The 19437-nt window shown below is 39.7% G+C and overlaps 2 protein-coding genes and 1 long non-coding RNA gene across 3 annotated transcripts; 1 reads left to right on the top strand and 2 right to left on the bottom strand.

Moving 5' to 3' along the window:
• The first annotated feature begins 553 nt into the window (after positions 1-553).
• Positions 554-14774, top strand: LOC117935344. Its single transcript, XR_004654736.1, has 3 exons — positions 554-701; positions 13317-13321; positions 14765-14774. It is a non-coding gene; the product is annotated as an uncharacterized LOC117935344 (long non-coding RNA).
• kcnf1b (potassium voltage-gated channel, subfamily F, member 1b) lies at positions 7360-9498 on the bottom strand. The gene has a single exon (XM_034857439.1). It carries the CDS (start codon positions 9383-9385, stop codon positions 8066-8068), a length of 1320 nt encoding a protein of 439 aa, XP_034713330.1. The 5' UTR covers positions 9386-9498; the 3' UTR covers positions 7360-8065.
• Positions 11319-18494, bottom strand: atp6v1c2 (ATPase H+ transporting V1 subunit C2). The gene is made up of 12 exons (XM_034857453.1): positions 18234-18494; positions 17620-17687; positions 16999-17084; positions 16420-16514; positions 15283-15374; positions 15104-15199; positions 14927-14995; positions 14365-14457; positions 14188-14275; positions 13571-13668; positions 13340-13469; positions 11319-12049 (listed from the first exon to the last, which is right to left on the bottom strand). The coding sequence occupies exons 1-12, from the start codon at positions 18360-18362 to the stop codon at positions 11960-11962; spliced, it is 1134 nt and encodes a 377-aa protein (XP_034713344.1). The 5' UTR covers positions 18363-18494; the 3' UTR covers positions 11319-11959.
• Between the last annotated feature and the right edge of the window lie 943 nt (positions 18495-19437).

Here is a 19437-nt window from a genome sequence, read left to right as displayed (position 1 = left end):
CAGAAAGGAAAGAGTTCTGATCCTATAGTTTAATCCATTATTTATTTTGATTACAAAAATACATCACTAAAAATATAAACTACTAAATCAAACAAATTTAGCTAGTTAACCTGTGTTAAGGCAGTCATAGAATGACATTTAATTTCCCAGCCAAATTCTTTTCTGCTTAATATGAAGGTGTCAACAAATTCATTCTTCTCTTTTTCACTTTTTCTCAATTGTTTACAGACAAAACCCATATCTCATACTGTCAGAAGTCTACAAATCCAAAAATACACAGAAGGCAAAACTATATCTCCTGCAAAATAGAACTCATTTAAAACCTCATGTCTTCTCAAAATGGTAATTTGCGTTCAAATGACATGCCATCATATAAATAGACATTTCTAAGACAGTAATATTGAATGCAAAATACTAGTTTAGGTTTACATTTTCCACGTATTTACAGTAGTCTGCTGTCATATGTTTTGCTTTATGTTTTACGTATTACTCAAATATAACCTTGAATCACTGCATTTTAAAGCAAAACCAAAGATTATTTTTTTACCTTAAAAGAATGTTTCCAAAATCGTTTCAGTGGTTCATCAACTAGTAACAGTTGATGAACCACTTTTGCATTCGCTTTGCTGCTCTCTATTGGCTCCAACCGCACTATGCAAGTTTTCCAGATCGGAGCGGATATGTAGTTCGAATGAGACATAGTGGGACAATTCCACTTCCAACCTGTAGAGGGACCAAAGAGGAAAAGTGCTTTGATGTTGCTTTAATGCATGGTTCAAGGTTATATTTGAGCAATACGTAAAACATAACCCTTACTACGTTCAGTGGGGAAATTTAACTTAGTACACAACTTAAACAACTTTTGACGTTTCTTTCGTTTCGTTGACGTTTGAAGTTCCTTCCCCGAGACTATTCTGCAGCGGCACCTTAGCTCTGTGCAACGCTTAGCGCCACCCAAGACAATTGTGATTAGTTTAAGAAATGCCAAAAACACTAGAGAACTTTTAGTCAGACTACTTAATCTAGTACGCTTAAGGCCTGGTAGAGTATCCCCACTGAACTATCTTTCAGCCTCTGTTATGTGTGCTGTAAATTAAAACTTACACACCGGGTGTCAGTGCGTAACCACACAGCAAACTGAACAAACCCTTCACCCCTGTGCATGGAAAACATGCATTATTGATCAAGAAGTGGTTTGCAAAAATAAAACAGTGAGACAAAGAGTCTCCAGCGTCGGCACTTGAAAACACATTCACTGAAAGAAGCAAGTGGCCTTAAAACCTAGACAGGTTACCAGCTGTGAGCCAGAGGGTGCCCAGGAGGAGTGCCAAACAATCATTAAGCGGGAAGGGTGAGCGCTTCCCCCGCATTAGACCAGCAGACTGAATAAAAACGGATGTCTAAAAGGTCACCGTACTGCTGCTTTTACGTATCTCAAGATCAATAATTTAGCTGTCTGACTGTTGAATGTAAAGTAAAGACCCAAAATTGTTTCTTACTCCGATAAAGTGTAACTGTCTCCCCCTTTCTAGATAAGTAAAAAAAACTAAACTGAAAGCAAACTAATCTGACATTTCTTAAAGTAAAGTTAAATTCACCCTAGTCTAGCTACTCCACACAGCATTCAGGGATGGGAGGACACATGCTCTGGTTTAGTGGCATTTCTTAAATCAATCACAATCATCAGCTAAACTCCACACAGAGCTGCTGCAAAATAGTCGTGAGATAGAAAACTCAGATTGGACAGATAGTCTAGCTTGCTGTCTAGATTTACACTGCAGAGATCTAAGGAGCAGTTAACCATAGTCCTCATAGTGGCCGGGTTAGCTCAGTTCATACATATATGAGGTTTGCTCTGTGGGTTTGACTATGACCTGCGGCCCTTTGCTGCATGTCATTCCCCCCCCCTTTCTTGTCTTCATCTTTCCTGAGGAAATTACGACCTAAAATGAAAAAACAATCTTAAAAAAAACAACATTAAAAAAAATAGTCCTCATAAATCCACAAAATTTTAAATTCCAACACAAAGAAAGCAAAATGGAAAATACATACATCCGGTGGAATTTCCTGCAGCACCGGAGCAATCCTGCAAAAAGAACGTAAAGATAGACTATGTTTACCCTGTTAGAGTGCTTGTGTAATACAATAAAAAGCTGGAAGGGGTGACAGTGAACAAGATGGAGTCATTGGATTCAATTTCAAAGTCAGACAGGGAAAGATCCCAAAGCAAAAGAAGTCCAGTGCACAAGTGTCTATAAGTGAGACATTCCTATGAAAATGTGCTAAATGCATTTTGTGTGTGTGTGTGTGTGTGTGTGTGTGTGTGTGTGTGTGTGTGTGTTCAAAGTGCATCAGTGGCCACAGGGTGGTACCAAATGACTTGGGTGAGCAAGGGAGCAATCGTCATTTCAGTTAAAAATGGAAAAAGTAATCTTTATTATGCTAGATGCAACTAAACAGCAAAGCTGATTCTCAATAAGCCAAATTTGTTGTTTTCCGTAACCATGTTGTTTCAATCAGCAAGAGAGAACTAACAGAAAACCTCGATGTATAGATAGACCGAGCCTATTTTAACATCTTTCTTTGCAAGGAGGATGGACACAGGTGAGAAGGCTACTTATGTTACATTAGGTTAGACTTGTATATAGCTGTCAGGAAGGATACTTGATCTTCCGTATGACAGCGTGTTGCACATGACATCTCCTTTCAGTCATTCATTCAGCCGAGAGATCATTGAGTGGCAACATTCATTTACAATGTCAACAAGTCAGATTACAAGGATACATGCAGAACAACAACATAATCAACAACAATCATAAGAAATATAGAAAGCTGATAAAACATTCAGAACTAGAAAAATATTTGATAAATCAATTAGGATAATAGGGACGCAAAAGAAAATACAATTATGTAAAGCAGTTTCAAGTAGAAGTTTGCAGGTTTAGAGCAATATTGCTAAATTGTCCAAGAGGCACAATTTCATTGATTTTAAGAAAGTGCTGTAATTTGTCGGATGCACTTAAACTAAAAGCAGTTTCAGACCGAGCTCGTGGAACATGAAAAGTCAGTCAGCAAAGCAGGTCTGATAATGTCCCTCTGACTAACAGAGAGATCCGTCAGGTTAGATGTCAGTTTACCAATTAGAGCCATATAGATACCCCTGACTATCCCGTAGAGCTGAGCAATATATCGATATTGTATCAATATCATGATATGAGACTAGATATCGTCTTAGAATTTGGATATCGTAATATCGTACTATGGCATAAGTGTTGTCTTTTGCTGGTTTTAAAGGCTCCATTACAGGAAAGTGATGTCATTTTCTGAACTCACACGACTGTTGTAACTGTTCTATTATTTGCCTATACCCACCTAGTCATCATATCCACATTTCTTATGATTATTTATCAAACATTTCATTGTGTATATATTATGAAAGCACCAATAGTCATGGTTACAGTATCGATATTGACATATTTGGTCAAAAATATGGTGATATTTGATTTTTTTCATATCGCCCAGCACTGCTATCACGTCTTTTTTGGAGAGAAGACCTCCCAATACTTTCATACAAAATACAATGATGTGTACCATATGCATTACCGGTTATGAATCTCAAGGCGGAGCAATACAGTGAGTCCAAGGAGATATAAGAGTTGAAGATAGTAGTCCAAGACAGACATGTAAACTGCCTCAACAAAACCTTTTCCTACAAAACATGAGAAAGATGCTCTGTTAAAGTTATTTTGCACACGTGGATCAGTTCAGGCCAGGGACCAGTGGATATGTAATGTCCTGTCATGTCTGAAAGAAGCAGTACAAAACATTAACCTCTGAATGACAAGGATACTTTAACAACAGGTAGTTAACGCCTGTAAATGTACCTAATGCATGACTGAAAAACTCAGCACCTCAATATATCTGCAGTGATTGATTCTTTTGACGTGCATGACGCAAAATGAAAAACACTATATTGCTCTAATAAATCTATTACATGTAGTCAACTGCAGATTGCATTCAATGTGGGAGTCCAGTCTAAAAAAGCAACAGGCATCGTCGCAGCAGAATAATGAGAACGGGACTGTTATTTAAAGACTGGAGCCATGACAACAGCAGACTGCTGGTGAGGGAAATGAGTTCAGCATCTTTTAAGGACAAAGAAAAGCAAAGGGGGTTATGTTGCTGAAATGTTCAACATAAGATCCCTTAAAGGATCCAGGTTTAGTTCTGTGTTGTTTTGCAATAGGTTTGACAGACAGATGTTTTGCTTAAGGCGTCTCCAAGAAGTAGCTCGCCAATAGGTGTACAAACTGAGACACAAAATTACCACAATATCAAAAGTTAGGTAGCTAACTTTGTGGGGATAGAAGTGTAAAGGGGTATTGTTTTCTTGCACACTGATGGGAATATTTTAAGTGATGTACAGTGGCTAACTACGTGGGCTAAAAGGCTGAAAAAGTCATGAACATTGACACGAAGTGAAGATTTTTTTGCTTTTGGTAATGTTATTTCATACGTGTACAAACTGAAGCTTCCTTCAGCTCTTGTGTGTTGTAAATAATAAATGAAAGCTACTTCATGCAAGCAGCTCTTTGCCACTTCTTCTTTTTTTTTTTTTAAGTAGCCCTGACTTAGAGGGATTTACTGCCTGCAGCGCTAGTTGTTTCAAAAATACAATATAGCTTGCTTTGTATTAGTTGCCCAAAGATGGAGGACACTTGGCGGGTGGAGATACTTCACATTCACATGAGAAGGTCTGACATCTGCGATTTAAGAGTCTGCTGCCAAGCAGTGTTGTGTTCCTGTAATTTTACTCAGAAAATCAAACCCCAAAACACATGTCTTGAGAAGGAACTTGTTTTGGTGGTTGTTTTAGTCGTGCAACAGAAAACCTAAAATAAAAAGAAGAAGATTCAACAGATAGTTTAGCTGGCCATATCAATTTAAAATTTACCCTGCAGGGATCTGAGGAGCAGTTATTAGGGACATGCAGTGGAATTTACGGCGGCACCTGAAAAATCCTGTAATTGAAATGTCAATACTGACTAGTTTGACCTTGGTCTCGCATTGTTGCAACTGTGTGTTGCAGTGCTGCTGCAAAAGTGCTCATATCTCAAAAAAGCCCTGTTTGTGAAACTTCAGTTCCCTACACACTAACCTACCTATGCACATGCCTACACTACTACATTACTATGACCATTGGGAACTCATTAAAAGTGACTAATTATCTGTATTAAACCAGTCTTCAATCAAGATCTATTTACCGTTATATCCTCCTCTAGACACCGGTGCTCTCTGGGACTATAAGGATCGTGGAGACCGCTCCTGTGAAGCATCAAAGCCCACTGGGGACAGACAAGTATTGACAAGCAGGTTTCTTACGTCTTTGATGCATTTGTTAACAGGTTGCCATGGACCACACATAGGAGAGCCACAGTGAGAAAGACATTATATATCAGTAACATGGATGTTCATGCAACAGCTTTAAGTTTTAAATGTGAAGGTCAGTTTGTCTCACACTGTGGACATCAACGTATAGTTTCAACCGGTGTGTCCGTGCCACACAGCAGGAGTGAGTCATCTGTAATGGTTGGTGATGCATAACATATGAAGTGCTATATTTGGTTAAAGTCAACGTCAGTTAATGTCTCTCAATTTCCCTTCATCCTCACCTCACGTATATCTTTCATGTCATTTTTTGACAGTTGATCAACAATCATTTATTCCTTCTATTTTCAGATTGCAAAACATGGTCTTTTCAAAATGAAGTTATAAGTGTAAAGTGTGTGTAAAGATTTGCATCTTTACAAACCCTCAAAAAAACGACAGCACTAACGCTCTACGTATCGTTTGGTCTGGTCGCGGCACTCTCAGCCAGTGAAGCTGACAGCTCATCCTCTGAGATGCAGTGTGAGTAGGTGGAGGCAGGAGGAAGGAGTTAGATGGAGACAGAGAGAAACAGCGGGTGTGGTGGTGGCAGAGGAGAAATGAGTGCTTCTGAGTGTTCAGTGTGTGGGTGTGTATTGCTTTAGTTTGAAGTGTTTTCCTGCTGGGGGCAGCTGTTTCTCACAGACCACTGCCTTGGATCATGTCACACGCGAAGCACAAACACAGAAACTTATAAGGCAACAATAGCAAATACAGACACAGACACACTGATAGATGTGTATCCACACATACGCAGTCACAACTCACAGGCTCAACAGTGACATTCACCCATACGGCACACACTGACCCATGCCTTCCCAAGTATTTTCTGTCATCATCCTTGTGTTGTTTCTATAGAAGATGGCTAGGAAGAAACAGTCAAACACTGAAGTGGCACCATGCTGGATGACACATATGCAATGTCCCTTCTGTAAACTCAAATACATTTGCAATTCACTTTTACTTTTGATACTTAAATAAACTCCATTTTGCTAATAGCATGAATCCTACTACTCAATTGTTTTTCTTAAAATATCTGAATGCTTCCTTACTTCACCACTGTTCAGCTCAATAGATAAGATAAGATACTGTACCTTATCTCTTCTGTATTCTTATACTTAAATCAAGGATCTTTTCATAAAAGTATGCACGCATTACACATTTCCAGCAGCTGTTCAGCAGCCACCTGTATTTAATGTCTGGTTGTTTTAGATGTCTCCTGGACTAAATGTGAATAAATCACAACAAATTAAAAAAACAACAACTCTTGTTTATTAGAAAGCACATATAATCATGACCTTGAATTTTGCTTTTTTGTTTTGTTTTAGTCCGCACCAGCTTTGCCTATCTGTCCCAGGACCCACTGACATGGGGTCAGCTAGACACAGGGCACAAAACAACACAACATATGAAACCAAAATATTCCTTTAATCAATTTAAGGGTAGTCTGAGATTCATCACATGCCAGTTATGTGGGGGCTGCAATTTCCGACTCATTTTTAGTCTAATTTTAATAGGCATTTCTAAAAGATTATCCACCCACACTGGTTCAGTTGAAGTCCCTATCTGATACATTTGCCACCAAAGCACTGACACCTTTATTATATTACATGTCAACTTGATTATTCTACTCTCTTCCAAAGAAAACAATCTGTATTGTTGTTATTATTATTACGATTATTTCAAATTACTTAAGTGTCACCTTGTCTGTAATTTACAGCAGATTACAGGGGATGCTTTATTCATTCTTTATGCATAAGTGTACGTAGAGGCAGGGGTGATTCTATGATTAGAGCATTAGGGGGGGCCTGGCACCTTTTTAACATATTTTTAAATAACCTCCTACTGTGCTAACTGGGCATTTCAACATAATTTGGGACCATTGTGGTAGGAAACCAATGAAATATGTAACTAGAAAGTCACCAACAATTCTGAGAAAACGTCCTTTAATGCTGAACCACAGGGCCATTATTACAAAAGTGAGGTGGTTTTACAAATGAAATTGGATATTTATCTATGGAAAAGCAGACCTTTCCAAAATTTACTTTCAATAACTGTTGGACATTTGACTTTTATGTGATTTTGACCTTGGCTGTAAAGTACTACTGTATGTTCTGTAAGATAGCTAAAAAAAATTTCCCTGAATGATCTCTGCATTTAGATTCTGGGTTTAGTTTCACTTTGCTGTGGTATTCCTAGAGCAGAACTCCTTTATTCAGTTCTTTTTTAGAGGTCAAGTTTAGGGCTTGAATCGCCTCTGTACTCCACAGGGTTTTCATGCACAACTTATTGTTCCATTACAACAAAACAAGAGTAATGGAACGAAATAACGGCACCATGCAGTAATAAGCAGCACACGGCAGAGTCACATTCAACTACAAAGACTACATATGAGACGGCGCTATATGTACAGTGTCACTGCATGGAGCTGGGCCAATGTGTCTGCAGGACCGGGCAAAGTTTCAGTGTGTTGTTTTAAAGGTCTCTGCGTACCAAATTTTGTACATTTACTAGATTCTAGACTAGATGTGGACAGGGGATCTTTTGATTTTCACCTTCTTGTAGAAAGTGAATTACCGGCATGACAGCAGTAAAAGCTCTGGAAAAAGTCTTTATTTGCTGTGCGTTCAGTCTCATGTTAATTCCTGCTTTCTCTGCGCGCATCCTTGCCAGACTTCAGCTCCATCAGCTCGACCTCGTGCTTCGCCGCGGTCTCCAACACTTTCTGCTTATTGTAGAAGACCACAAAGTTATTAATGATGGGGTGGATGGGCAATGCGATGGCTATTACCCCACACAGAAAGCTCACGGCTGCGTTGCACTTCCCGAGCGTGGTTTTGGGGTAGATGTCTCCGTAGCCCACCGTGGTCATGGTGATGATGGCCCACCAGAAAGACTGCGGGATGCTTCTGAAAAGCGTCTCTGGGTGGTTTTGCTCCATGGTGTATGCCAGCGCCGAGAACACAAAGATCCCCACGCCCATGTACATGAGGAGCAGCCCCAGCTCCTTTAGACTCTTCTTGAGTGCGTAGGTCAGAGTCTGCAGTCCGGATGAATGGCGAGCGAGCTTGAAAATACGCGCGATACGCATGATGCGCAGCGCCTGCACCGCTTGTTGGACGTTGGTCAGCTCCATCATGGACGTGGTGCCAAGGTAAGTGAGGGACAGGACCACGTAGAACGGCATGATGGCCATGAAGTCAATGACGTTCATGAAGGAAAGCGCAAAGTGCAGCTTGTTAGGAGAGGAGGCGAGACGCAGGAAGTACTCCACGGTGAACCATAACATGCAGGCGGTCTCGATCCCCTCCAGGATCGGGTGCTCCACCAGTTTTCCCTCCACGTCCGTCACCTGGAGCTCCGGGATTGTCCCCACGCACATCACCACCGCCGAGACCAGGACAGAGAGGAAGGATGCGATGGCAATGATGCGCGCCGGCAGGGATGAAGCCGGCTTCTCCATCAGCCTCCACAGGAACCTTTGGCACCGCTGGCTGCGCGTAATGCACTCATCCACCTCCAGATCCTCCAGGATCACTTTCACTTTGTTTGCAATCTCTGTCAGCTCCTCCTTCTTCTCACTTAGGTAACTTTTACAGCACTCGTCTAAAACATTTTGATCTATTTTCCAGAACTCCATCTCCTTGATGAAACAAATGGGGCAAATGCCGGGTTTAATGTGGATTTCATCAAAGTAGTAAACGTCTATAATGCACTTGAAGGCATCCGGATCTCGGTCAAAGTAAAACTCTTTTCTGCATGGATCGAAGTCATCACAAAGCGACGAGATGACTTCATGGTTCTGGGTTGAGCAGTTCAACAGTTCCGTTAGTCTGCTGTCCGGGTAGCGGTTCAAAACCTCCCCAAAAAGCACCACACGGACTCCGCCAATGTTCACAGTAATCTCCCCCTCGGCGCACAACCCAGTTCTATATTTTGGCTTCGGAACTGTCCACATTTTAATCAATGTGTGACTGCATAAATGTGTAGCCTATCCTATAACGTTGAATTAAAGGGTAAAAACCGGAACTGATGTCCACTTTTCTTGGCGCGTAAATGTTACCTCTTGCGACAGTTTAATGCACTGAATGGCACAGCTTTCCCCAACACTTTCCATCTCTCTCTCTCTCTCTCTCTCTCTCTCTCTCTCTCTCTCTCTCTCTCTCTCTCTCTCTCTATGCCTCCCTCTCTCTCTCTCTCGTTCTCTTTCTCTTTATCCCTCATTCTCCCCCCCTCCCTTTCTTCTCATGTCTGGGAGATGCAATAAAATAAATAAATAGGCTGTTTAGGTTGAGAAGACAATGCAGTCAATAGGCCAATTAAACTAGAACCGTTAATTAGCACTGCACCCAACAATCCAGACACATTTTAACTCCGCCATAGTGGTTTAGAGCCATATTGTCCATTTACACACATTTTGAATGAGTTACTGGAATGAAATGTGTTGGTAAAATCTTCCAACACCACACACATTGATTGATCAACTACAATACATGATAACTGATAGAAAAGAATGCTATGAAAATGGAGACTGAACAGAGAGAGTGCACTCTCTGGTGATCATGTGCTGCATAGCATTCTGAGTAGCACTTGAGTATTTCCTTTTCATGTTACTTTACACTACTCCACTGTTTCTTATTTATGTATCTGCCAGCTGAGGTAAATAGTTAGATTTCAGTCTTAGGATTTTACATTTTACATATCTTTGGCGTGTGACCCTTTGCAAAAAAGCAGTGCAGGTGAGCTCATTGTCAGGTGTCAGATATATGAGTTGTGAGCCTACACCAAATTTCCCCTCTAAACTACTCATACGATTTCATTAAATAAACGTTACGGCCAAAGAGGTAAACCAATATTTCACAAAAAGAAAAAAAACAAAGATTGGAGAGTAGTTGAAACTTTTTTTAAACAAGTGTAATTTCTTTTCTTACCTTGAAAATCATCTAACAACCTCTCAGATTTACCTTGGAACCCACACTATTGGAACATATAAACACTGGACTAACTACCTAAATAGAAGAATATTCCAATTTGACATTACACAATGTCAAACCTATGGAGAGTTTTTAGCAATGGATCAAAATGCAGCCAAACCAGAACAATGTTTTTTTTATTTCACATATTCTTCTTCCTTTCTACATTACCCACAATGCACCTCGAAAAAAGACAGTTTGGTCTGAGTAGTAATGCTAGTAGCGGCTAGTGCGGCCTCAAGCTTTTAGCAGATATCACATTGCCACAAAAGGCTTTTCACAACTTTTTTTTGTACTTTCTTCCCCCCCCCCCCCCCCCCCCCCCCCCCCCCCCCCACATAACACAATTATACCCCCTAATACCTGCAAACAGACTTTGGTGGACGTCCCGTTTAAAACTAGCTTGAGTGGCCACAACAGAAAAATCCTATGTACACGTTAAACTGTCAGTATACAGTATATATGTATAACATGTCACAATGGCCATTTTTATGCAGAACAAGTGTGTTTACTTAAGATTTGAGTACTAATTGAAATGGCGACACCTGTAGTTACTGGTGGTAACCCCGCCACTAACAATGAAAACTACTATAAAGACTATATTTACATTGAAATAAAATGCTGAAAAAAATCCTGACCATAAATATTACCAGTAATGTAGTCTGATTTCATGAAAGGCTTCAGGAGCAAAACCCTATAGGATATGACTGCAGTACTGTTTCTTGGGGTGTTTCACATTGTGGTATTGGTACTTTTACTTAAGTAACGAATCTGAGTTCTCCTTCTTCCATTGGTAGTATTAAATTAAAAACATTCTGACATAATGAGTTTAAAGTAAAGAGTGATGCTGTGCTTTCCCTTCAGAATATACAGTATAATGCACCAAAAATGTATGGACTTTTGTGTTGAACAGTGTGCGTTTGTGAAGCCTGGGCTGTCTACAGAGACCACGTTTTTTTTTTACAGTGTGTTCTGGGGACAGATAGCTAGCTGATAGTGAGGTCAAGAGTGTTTTGGGGATCTGAACTGAACCCCCGTTCAACAGAGATGTTTGCTTTATGTGACAAAAATGTTGCAGCCTAAAAAACATGTGTCATTGCTTAGAGCACCTTTTTAGAAATACTCTTTACCACACTGTGATGGCTGTTAGGTCTCTGGGAAGATGTGCTTGCTTAAAATGCTTGAATGTGCTCCCCAACATGAACATTTACTGGACATGTTCTTGCATATTCAAATGGTTCCACAGTTCCATGCAGCACATCACAACGTGTAGTCCGTGTGCAGTTGAGGTTGCAGATGATATGTGCAGTGAAGAGGACTCAAATCCATCCACTGTTCACTTGACAAGATAATTTACACTGCTGTCCAAGGGAAGCTTTACAGTTATTTCTGGTTCATGAGAAATGTTGAAAACCAAGATATTCAAGGAGCCTCACTGGATGTGTTTTATTGTAGAGTTGAGGGTCTTTATGTTCCTGGCTCTGAGTGGTCCGCTCCACCACGGGAGTGACAGGGCCCATATTGCTTGGTCATTGTGTGGGTCGTCTCTTTGTTTACTGCTAGCTGACCTCCAGCAGATTGGTGTTGATGTGGAAGCAGACGTAGGACAAGTACTCATGCTGACAGAGTCCTGGGATATCACAGCTTACCTGCTTGTCAGAGGAAGACAGGAGAACACAGACATCAACATTACAGTACATCTGACTGGACAAACAATCACACTTACTTGCTATTATTGGTCTAGTGGAGGCGTTGTCAAATTCTGTAATTACGATTTACCACATATGGTTTCTTTCTTGATACGATGGATTTCAATTGTGTTTGTATCTTGATAGTGGAGCCTTCAATGTGTTTGAACCTTTACAGCTAAATGTACACAACATGCTAAATGAAAATTGTGAATGAACTTGCCAAAGCCATTGGTGGAAGATAGATTTTGATGCTTTAAGTAGAAGCAGCAATACCACAATTTGACCATGTTTTATCAATAATTATATTGTTAACAATGGATCAAATTACTACATGCAATTTGAAAAGGGTTGCTTGTAGTGTTGAACCTGCATAAATGATCACCTAACTCTGCATTTCCCCCACAACTTTATTGCTTTAGTTTGTTCTTAACGCTCAGTCAGCTTTTTTTCACGAATCTCTTATAGACACACTATAATTTACATTACCAGTCCAGCCCCAAACAGCAGTTAAAGTTAGCTAGCTGCAAACATAGTGGAGCATTTCGCACTAAAGAAACAGATATATATATATAGAGAGTTGGTGGAGACCAAAACAGAGCTCAAAGGAGAGTGAATTCCCCAGCTCAGTTTCTTGCTACTTTTTTGTCGGCAGACATATAAGCCAATAGACACATATCTGCAAAGGGCCAAAATTGGTCTATAACATTGGCCCAGTGAATTTATTGGGGTAACAAGCCAAATATATGCCTCAGGAATGTGGTAAAGTTAAGTAGAGGAATAGCACAAAATGGCAATTCAAAGAAATTGAGTTTAAGTAATTCAAAATTGTGCTTAATATATAGGTTAGTTGCTCTCTACCCATGGTGGTAGACTAAAACATCGTTGTGTTATATAAATACATGAAGGAGTAAAAATAAAACACATTCAGATTAAAACAATTATCACTTTTAATTAAAACCAGCTCAGGTGTCATCCTTTGACTGATGTTTCACAATTAGGCCAACTGAGTTGTTGATCAAGACTGTGACATGTGGTTAAAAGCTTCAACAAAAGCTAGTAAGTGGAACTTGATTGGACATTGTGTTATGACACACACTAAGTCAGTGGTCAGGAGTGAACATCCATGCTCCTAAATGTGTATGTTTGTGTCTTATACCTTTTGTTCTGTGCTTTAGATGAAATATGAATGTTAAAATGACATAATCATAAGAAACATTAGAATCAGAGAAAGTAGATTTGGCCTCTTACCTCTGTCTTGCCTGCAGCGACAGTGGGGTCCAGATGTATGAAGAGGGAGGCGAGTTCTTCTCTCAGTTTCTTTGAATGCTTCTTGTCCGTGTGCAGCACAAGAGCCTGATAGTTCACCGGTAATCCATACCTAGCAGGAGACATCTTCATGAGTCTACTCAAAGGAATCGGAATCACATGTCATTTTCCCATTCATGTTCAGAGGAAATCCCTGTTGTTGTCAGCACTGACCTGAGGACTGATTCCACAAACACCCTCATAGCTTTCAAGTGAATCCAGGCAACAAACACCTCACTGAAATTCACCTTAAGCCAACGCACGAAGATTCCCTATGGAGGAGGCATGCAGGTTTAGAATATACTACCATTCAAATAGAATAATAAAATAACATTCACACAAATCCAAAACACTATGTACACATACAGCATGTACCGTATATGTATATATATACATATAGAGTAGGGACCCTCTACTCCATATATTGTATACAAATTTAGGTGCACATTAAACTGGTATAGTATGTAGTATGTATGAAAATGGAAGTAATGATCTAATGTATTATTTAAACATGTTTTAATGTTAAACATACACATGGAAGGCAAAGTCAGTCCTTAAGCTTTGAGGCAAACTGTATCTGTGGATGGCTACCTTAATGGATACCTGACTTGGTAAGGATTTCATCAATGTTTTTTAAATTCAATGTGTTATTTTTTGGTTGAATAGGCCAATTCACCTTTGCTTATAATATGTTGGATTCATGGTAAGTCATATTTTCAGACATAGTTTTATGTCTATGTCTAATTAGGTTTGTTGGAGATCTCTGCTACAGAATATAATGTTGGACTCACATATTGTTCCTTCTTGTGAACACTATGTTTCTTCATCTCCTGCTGCTTCTTCACCTCCATATCAAAGCTGTAGTTGCGTACGGTGAACCTGTGTGGATCATAGGCTACATCATGGTAATTGACACAGATAATATAGCTTTTACTTGACTGTATTTTCTGGCAATCCGTCCTGCTTACTTGCTCTCCTGGGCTTTGGCTTTGAATTCAGCCACAGCTCTTTTGAAAAGAATAACTGAGAAAAGGCCTCCCTCTCCATCCTCGTACAGCTTCCTGATCGTCACACAAAATAATGACAGAAAATTAGAACGACACATTATGACATGCAGCAGTAGGTCAGGCTAAAAGACAACACGAGAAAAAAGTTAAAAGCTGAGTGATATTTATGTACTGTAAAACTGCCAGAAGACTAGATATTTTGCATTGTGAAGCTCTATAGCAAAGACTGTGATGTGATGCAAATGAACCTTAAAAGCTGTAGGGCTTTCACAATTCTCCATTCTGGTTTAGTTGCCAGTCTACGAAGCACTTTATTTTTATTTTTTTTAAAGAATATTTTCTTCCCTTCAACGGGTCCAAGCTACACAGACTCTTACTTTCTGCTAGTAATAGAACACCTGTGGTTACTTAGCCTGACCTTTTAGGTGCTAAGAGCAGGTACTTGGAGCTTTGCGGGTGCTCTTATACTGAGATTAAGTGGAATGGCTTGTCTTACAGCAGAGAGTGCATAAAGACAGCTCACCTGCTGGATCGTGGAACCACAAACTCTGACAAAGACTCATAGGTCCTCTCCCACTGCATGTAGCTCCCTCTGGGACCAAAAACATAAATAGAAACCCATTTACAAAACAAAAACAACACATGAAACCCTTGTGTTACACCATAGAATGAAAGTATAATAACATTTAGTGTCACCAACCTGGTCACCACTACCAGTAGGGTGGTGAGGTACTCTGAGACCACCAGGTCTTCCTTCTTTACTATGTCAGTCAGACTGCGAGTTTGCAAAGTCCCACTGGGAAGACAGACATTCCAGTTCAACATTTCATTTTTGTAAAATTATGTATTTTTACTTAATGTCTTAATGATGTCACTCACTCTAGTTTGTGCTCAAGGCTTTGCAAGCTCATTTTCACACTGTTATATGCCGCAGCTCGAGATTTTAATTCCGTCTCCATCTGGGAAACTTCCTGACACACATGCAAGTATTAACAGGACATACAAACATCAGGAGTGCAGGTAACAATAACCTCAAACTAGTCTGGGATAAGAACTCACATATTAAATACCTTTAATATAACTAGTAGTAGTTGGGTTTTGTCTTTGTGTAAGGAGTGGGCATTTACCAGGCAAAGAGTGTCTAATGCGGTCAAGTTGCATTATTAGAAATGTAGAAACCACTTCTGAATGTTTCAGTCTCGGCTTCTTTTTTAAAGACACAGTGAAATGGTGCAAATGTTTCCAAGTTCTAATTGTGTGTCCCAGTTGTAATTGTTCATCTCTTCTTACATGCTAAATATGAAACATGAAAATGGGAAAATCATAGCCAGCACCTCAAATGTAATTTTGAGAAAGGTGTGGGTGGAGGTGAACAGTGCTATAGCCATATACAGCTACTCTCTACACATCTTCAATCAACCAAACAATCAATTTATTTGAGGGGCATTTATGTCATTTAAGCTCCTAGTGGCCTTGTCCTGATCCTCTTAGTGCTGGCATGGTGTGTCCTGTTCCTTCTTTCCAACCTCAAAAGTTAGAAAAGCTTTAACCTGGGTGGTTTGGATCTTTAGTGATTCTCCTAGCCTTTTTCTTGCAGCGCCCCATGGTGTAAATGTCCTAAAGGCAGGGCAGGGTGTACATTCATCCAAATGAACCACTCTTTTCAGGGCCTTACGGTCCTCTTCAGGGCAGTGATGTTTCCTGTCAGGATGCCCTCGATGGTGTCGGACTAGAAACACCTCAGCTCTGTATCATGTGCTATTTGCTAAGCCACCACCACTTAAGAGCTTTGAAGGACTTTATTTAAACTTCTTGATAACCCATTATGTCTAGAAAATGGTGTAACATTAGTAAGTCTACAAACATTATAACTTCCAATTGACTTTGAGTTTCAACGGGTTTTTTGTGCCTCCAACTTTGCAAAAGTGCAACAATAAATTGACGCAGAATGATTATGACTGTAATAACTATATTTGCATGTCATTTCACCTAATCCTTGTATTAATGTGTTAGTACCTTGTTGATGATGTCTGTCAGGCTGGAGAGAGGCAGAGCTGTGGGATACTTGGCTTTGTCCCACTGAAACTTGGTCATGTAGCTCATCAGCTCCACTTAGAAACACACAAGGAGTAATAACTTAAATAGACACCAAAGATTGCACAACAAACACACGCCGCCACACAGTAGAATAGGAGTGTCATTCCGAAAAAAGCAGTGTAAACATCCACACTTCATAAAAGGAGTCACACAGCACTGCACTTCAGCTGAAAGAGAAAGACAAAATACCCCTCAGAGACTGGAGGTAAGCTTTCAGGGGTGACACAACTGCTGTCTGATTCATGCCATGGTCTGATGGGAGAAAGTGACCAGAGACAGTGGTTAGCTTGATGGGCAGCTGTTGATCTGTCCTATTATCTGAATGTGTGTGTAGATGTTTGTGTGTGTACATGCATAAAGACCATGCTTAAGTAGCTCTTAGTCGCATTTGTAGTGTGTGTGTCGCCTTGGGCTTCCAAGCACTCTCCTAATGAGTTTCTGTACAATGTAATTAACACCCCCAGCATGTATCAGCTTGTGTGGTTGTGTGTGACTGACCTCCATTGGCTAAGGTGTTTTCCAGCACTTTGTCACTGGACTGCTCCATCACCTCCCTCATAGTCTGATGTGTTTTTTTAATCACACTGACAGGAAAAACATCATTATACAGAGGTGATTCAACTTTTTTATTCATGTATTTTATATGTTATGTTTGTAGTTAAAAGTTTAATCATTAATTGGCTCCTATATTGGAATTTGATTTTCTCTCAATTCTGGCACTGAGGCCCAGAATAAATGCCCAACAAAGGGTTTTATTTATCCAAGCAAAGACTTCTAGCTTAAGAGTGAAAACAGTGAATAAAACAAGTCTGGGCTAAATTACGAGACACACTCTGTTTGGTTTGATCTCCCTAAGCCTAATGTTTATGTCGTGAAAAGGCTATAACATCCCCTACACAGTGCCAGCTCAGATGCACCAACAATGAATTTCAAATAAGGAGGGAAAACTAAGCGTCAGCTTCCCCTGACTATCAATTAATCATGATGCAGACAGCATACAAGCTCAGTTACAAGTCTTAATTAAGGACAAAGCTGCACATTAAGCTATAAATGTGCAATGGCCATCGGGGCAATCATGTTTCATTGCATCAACAGAACACATTTTTTGACTTTTTTTACCTTTCAGTCTGTGTGTCGAGCTTGGACAGATCATCTGACACGCTGAGAAGACTGTCCAGTATTCCCACCTGGGGTCACAGCATAGACATCACAGTCAGTGTTACTGTGGCTAATGTATTATGGATTTGACATAGAGCTCACAACACAACAGTACGCAACAATTCTGCATGTATGATGACTTGTGAATGTACTGGCATTTAACATTTAGTGAAGAGATGTTCACATGTAAAAGTCAATATGACAAATGTACATTTACGTTTGAACTCTTGGGAGAACTAAAAAAACTGCTGTTAAAATATGATTCCTGGCAGCCAAGGTGAACTGAGATCATGCTAAGTAAAATGGGTCAGATGGAAATGTTGCCTCAAACTGTAGCGAGGAACCTGAGCCTGTATCCCTTCACCAGAGAAGGACATCAAACACCATCATCCTACTCTACTACATTACTGGTATCGACACAGAACAAACATACAAGGACAATAATTTATTTTTGACCATGCTGTTCTCACGGGTCAAGAGGAAAGCCTTCCATATCTGGTCCTTGTGTCTATATATTTGATTGTGTTTACTTGGCTCCCACTAGACTCTCCCTAAGAACAGATACACACCCTTACCTTGAGATCTGGAATGGAGAACTTGCAGCAGGAGGCCAGGTTAGTTTTGGCAATTATGTGCTTGAGTTTCTCTACACTGGTTAAACTGGTCTTGTCCAGAGGGACGGAAATAAACGAAAAGTCTGTCATGATTCCAAGTGCTTCACATAGAGACCTCCAGTCAAAGTCCCCCTAACAACAGGCTTTGGCACCAAATAGCCTGTGACCTAGAGCAGACAAAAATACAGTATGGTAAATAAGGTAAACTCCATCATCGACACATTTATATAGGCATTCACACAAAGCTGACTTTGTAAAATGAAATTCAATGATTTTGTCTGTTATTCTTTCTCTGGTGTCCCTAGGATCATATTAACATTTTCTCTCAGTTATGGCTAATTGAAGTGTAATAAAAGAAACCACAAAATGAAAAGAAAGTACTTCAAAGCAAGCATTCTTACCATCAGGTTATCTTCATGACTGTCCTGTGTTACCCCTACTGTGAGTGTTGGAAAGTCTGAGTAGCAGATCCACCTGAGACCGCCTTCTAGGATCACAAGAAGCTGTTACATCACTTTGGGTGATTGGAATAGACTAACCCGAAATTGACTTTCAATTTGCAACTTTGCTTTCACTCTCCATGTTCCTCAAAGAAAAAAAGAAGAACAGAGCTGTTTGAACAGAGCTGATCGATTGGAAAATAGGGATTCAAAAAATGTATAATTATTTGTACAGACTTAAAACTTGTACCAATGTTGTTGCACCATAAAAAATATATACATATATAAAATTGTAACACTTACTTATGGGGATAATAAAAGAAACTTAGCCTGTCTAGAAAGGCTGCATCATTGAGTTTACATTTTACACAGAATATGTATTGTATTGTTTTGTATTGTATTGTATTGTATTGCATTGTATTGAAGGCCTATTAAATTGTGTTGTATTGTTTTGTAGACTACTGTGGTTTTAATAACATTTAGGACATTCATAACCTCCCCAGGGAGGACAGATGAAAACACAATAGCTAACTTTGGCACAATAACTTTAATGTGGAAACTGAAATGTAAATAAACAACGTTAATTGTTATAAACAAATATGTGTTGAAGTTGCTTTTGTTTGTTTCTGGTTTGTATGGCTGGCTGGCGTGCCCTTGAAAAGCGTATCAAGTGAACAAACTGATATTTTGTTTGAAATTTAAAACTGCGACAGAGACATATCTAT

Source organism: Etheostoma cragini, chromosome 20 (assembly GCF_013103735.1).
Source record: "Etheostoma cragini isolate CJK2018 chromosome 20, CSU_Ecrag_1.0, whole genome shotgun sequence".
NCBI lineage: Eukaryota > Metazoa > Chordata > Actinopteri > Perciformes > Percidae > Etheostoma > Etheostoma cragini.
The sequence above is the reverse complement of the archived record's forward strand: the minus strand, read 5'-3'. Positions and strand labels throughout refer to the sequence as shown.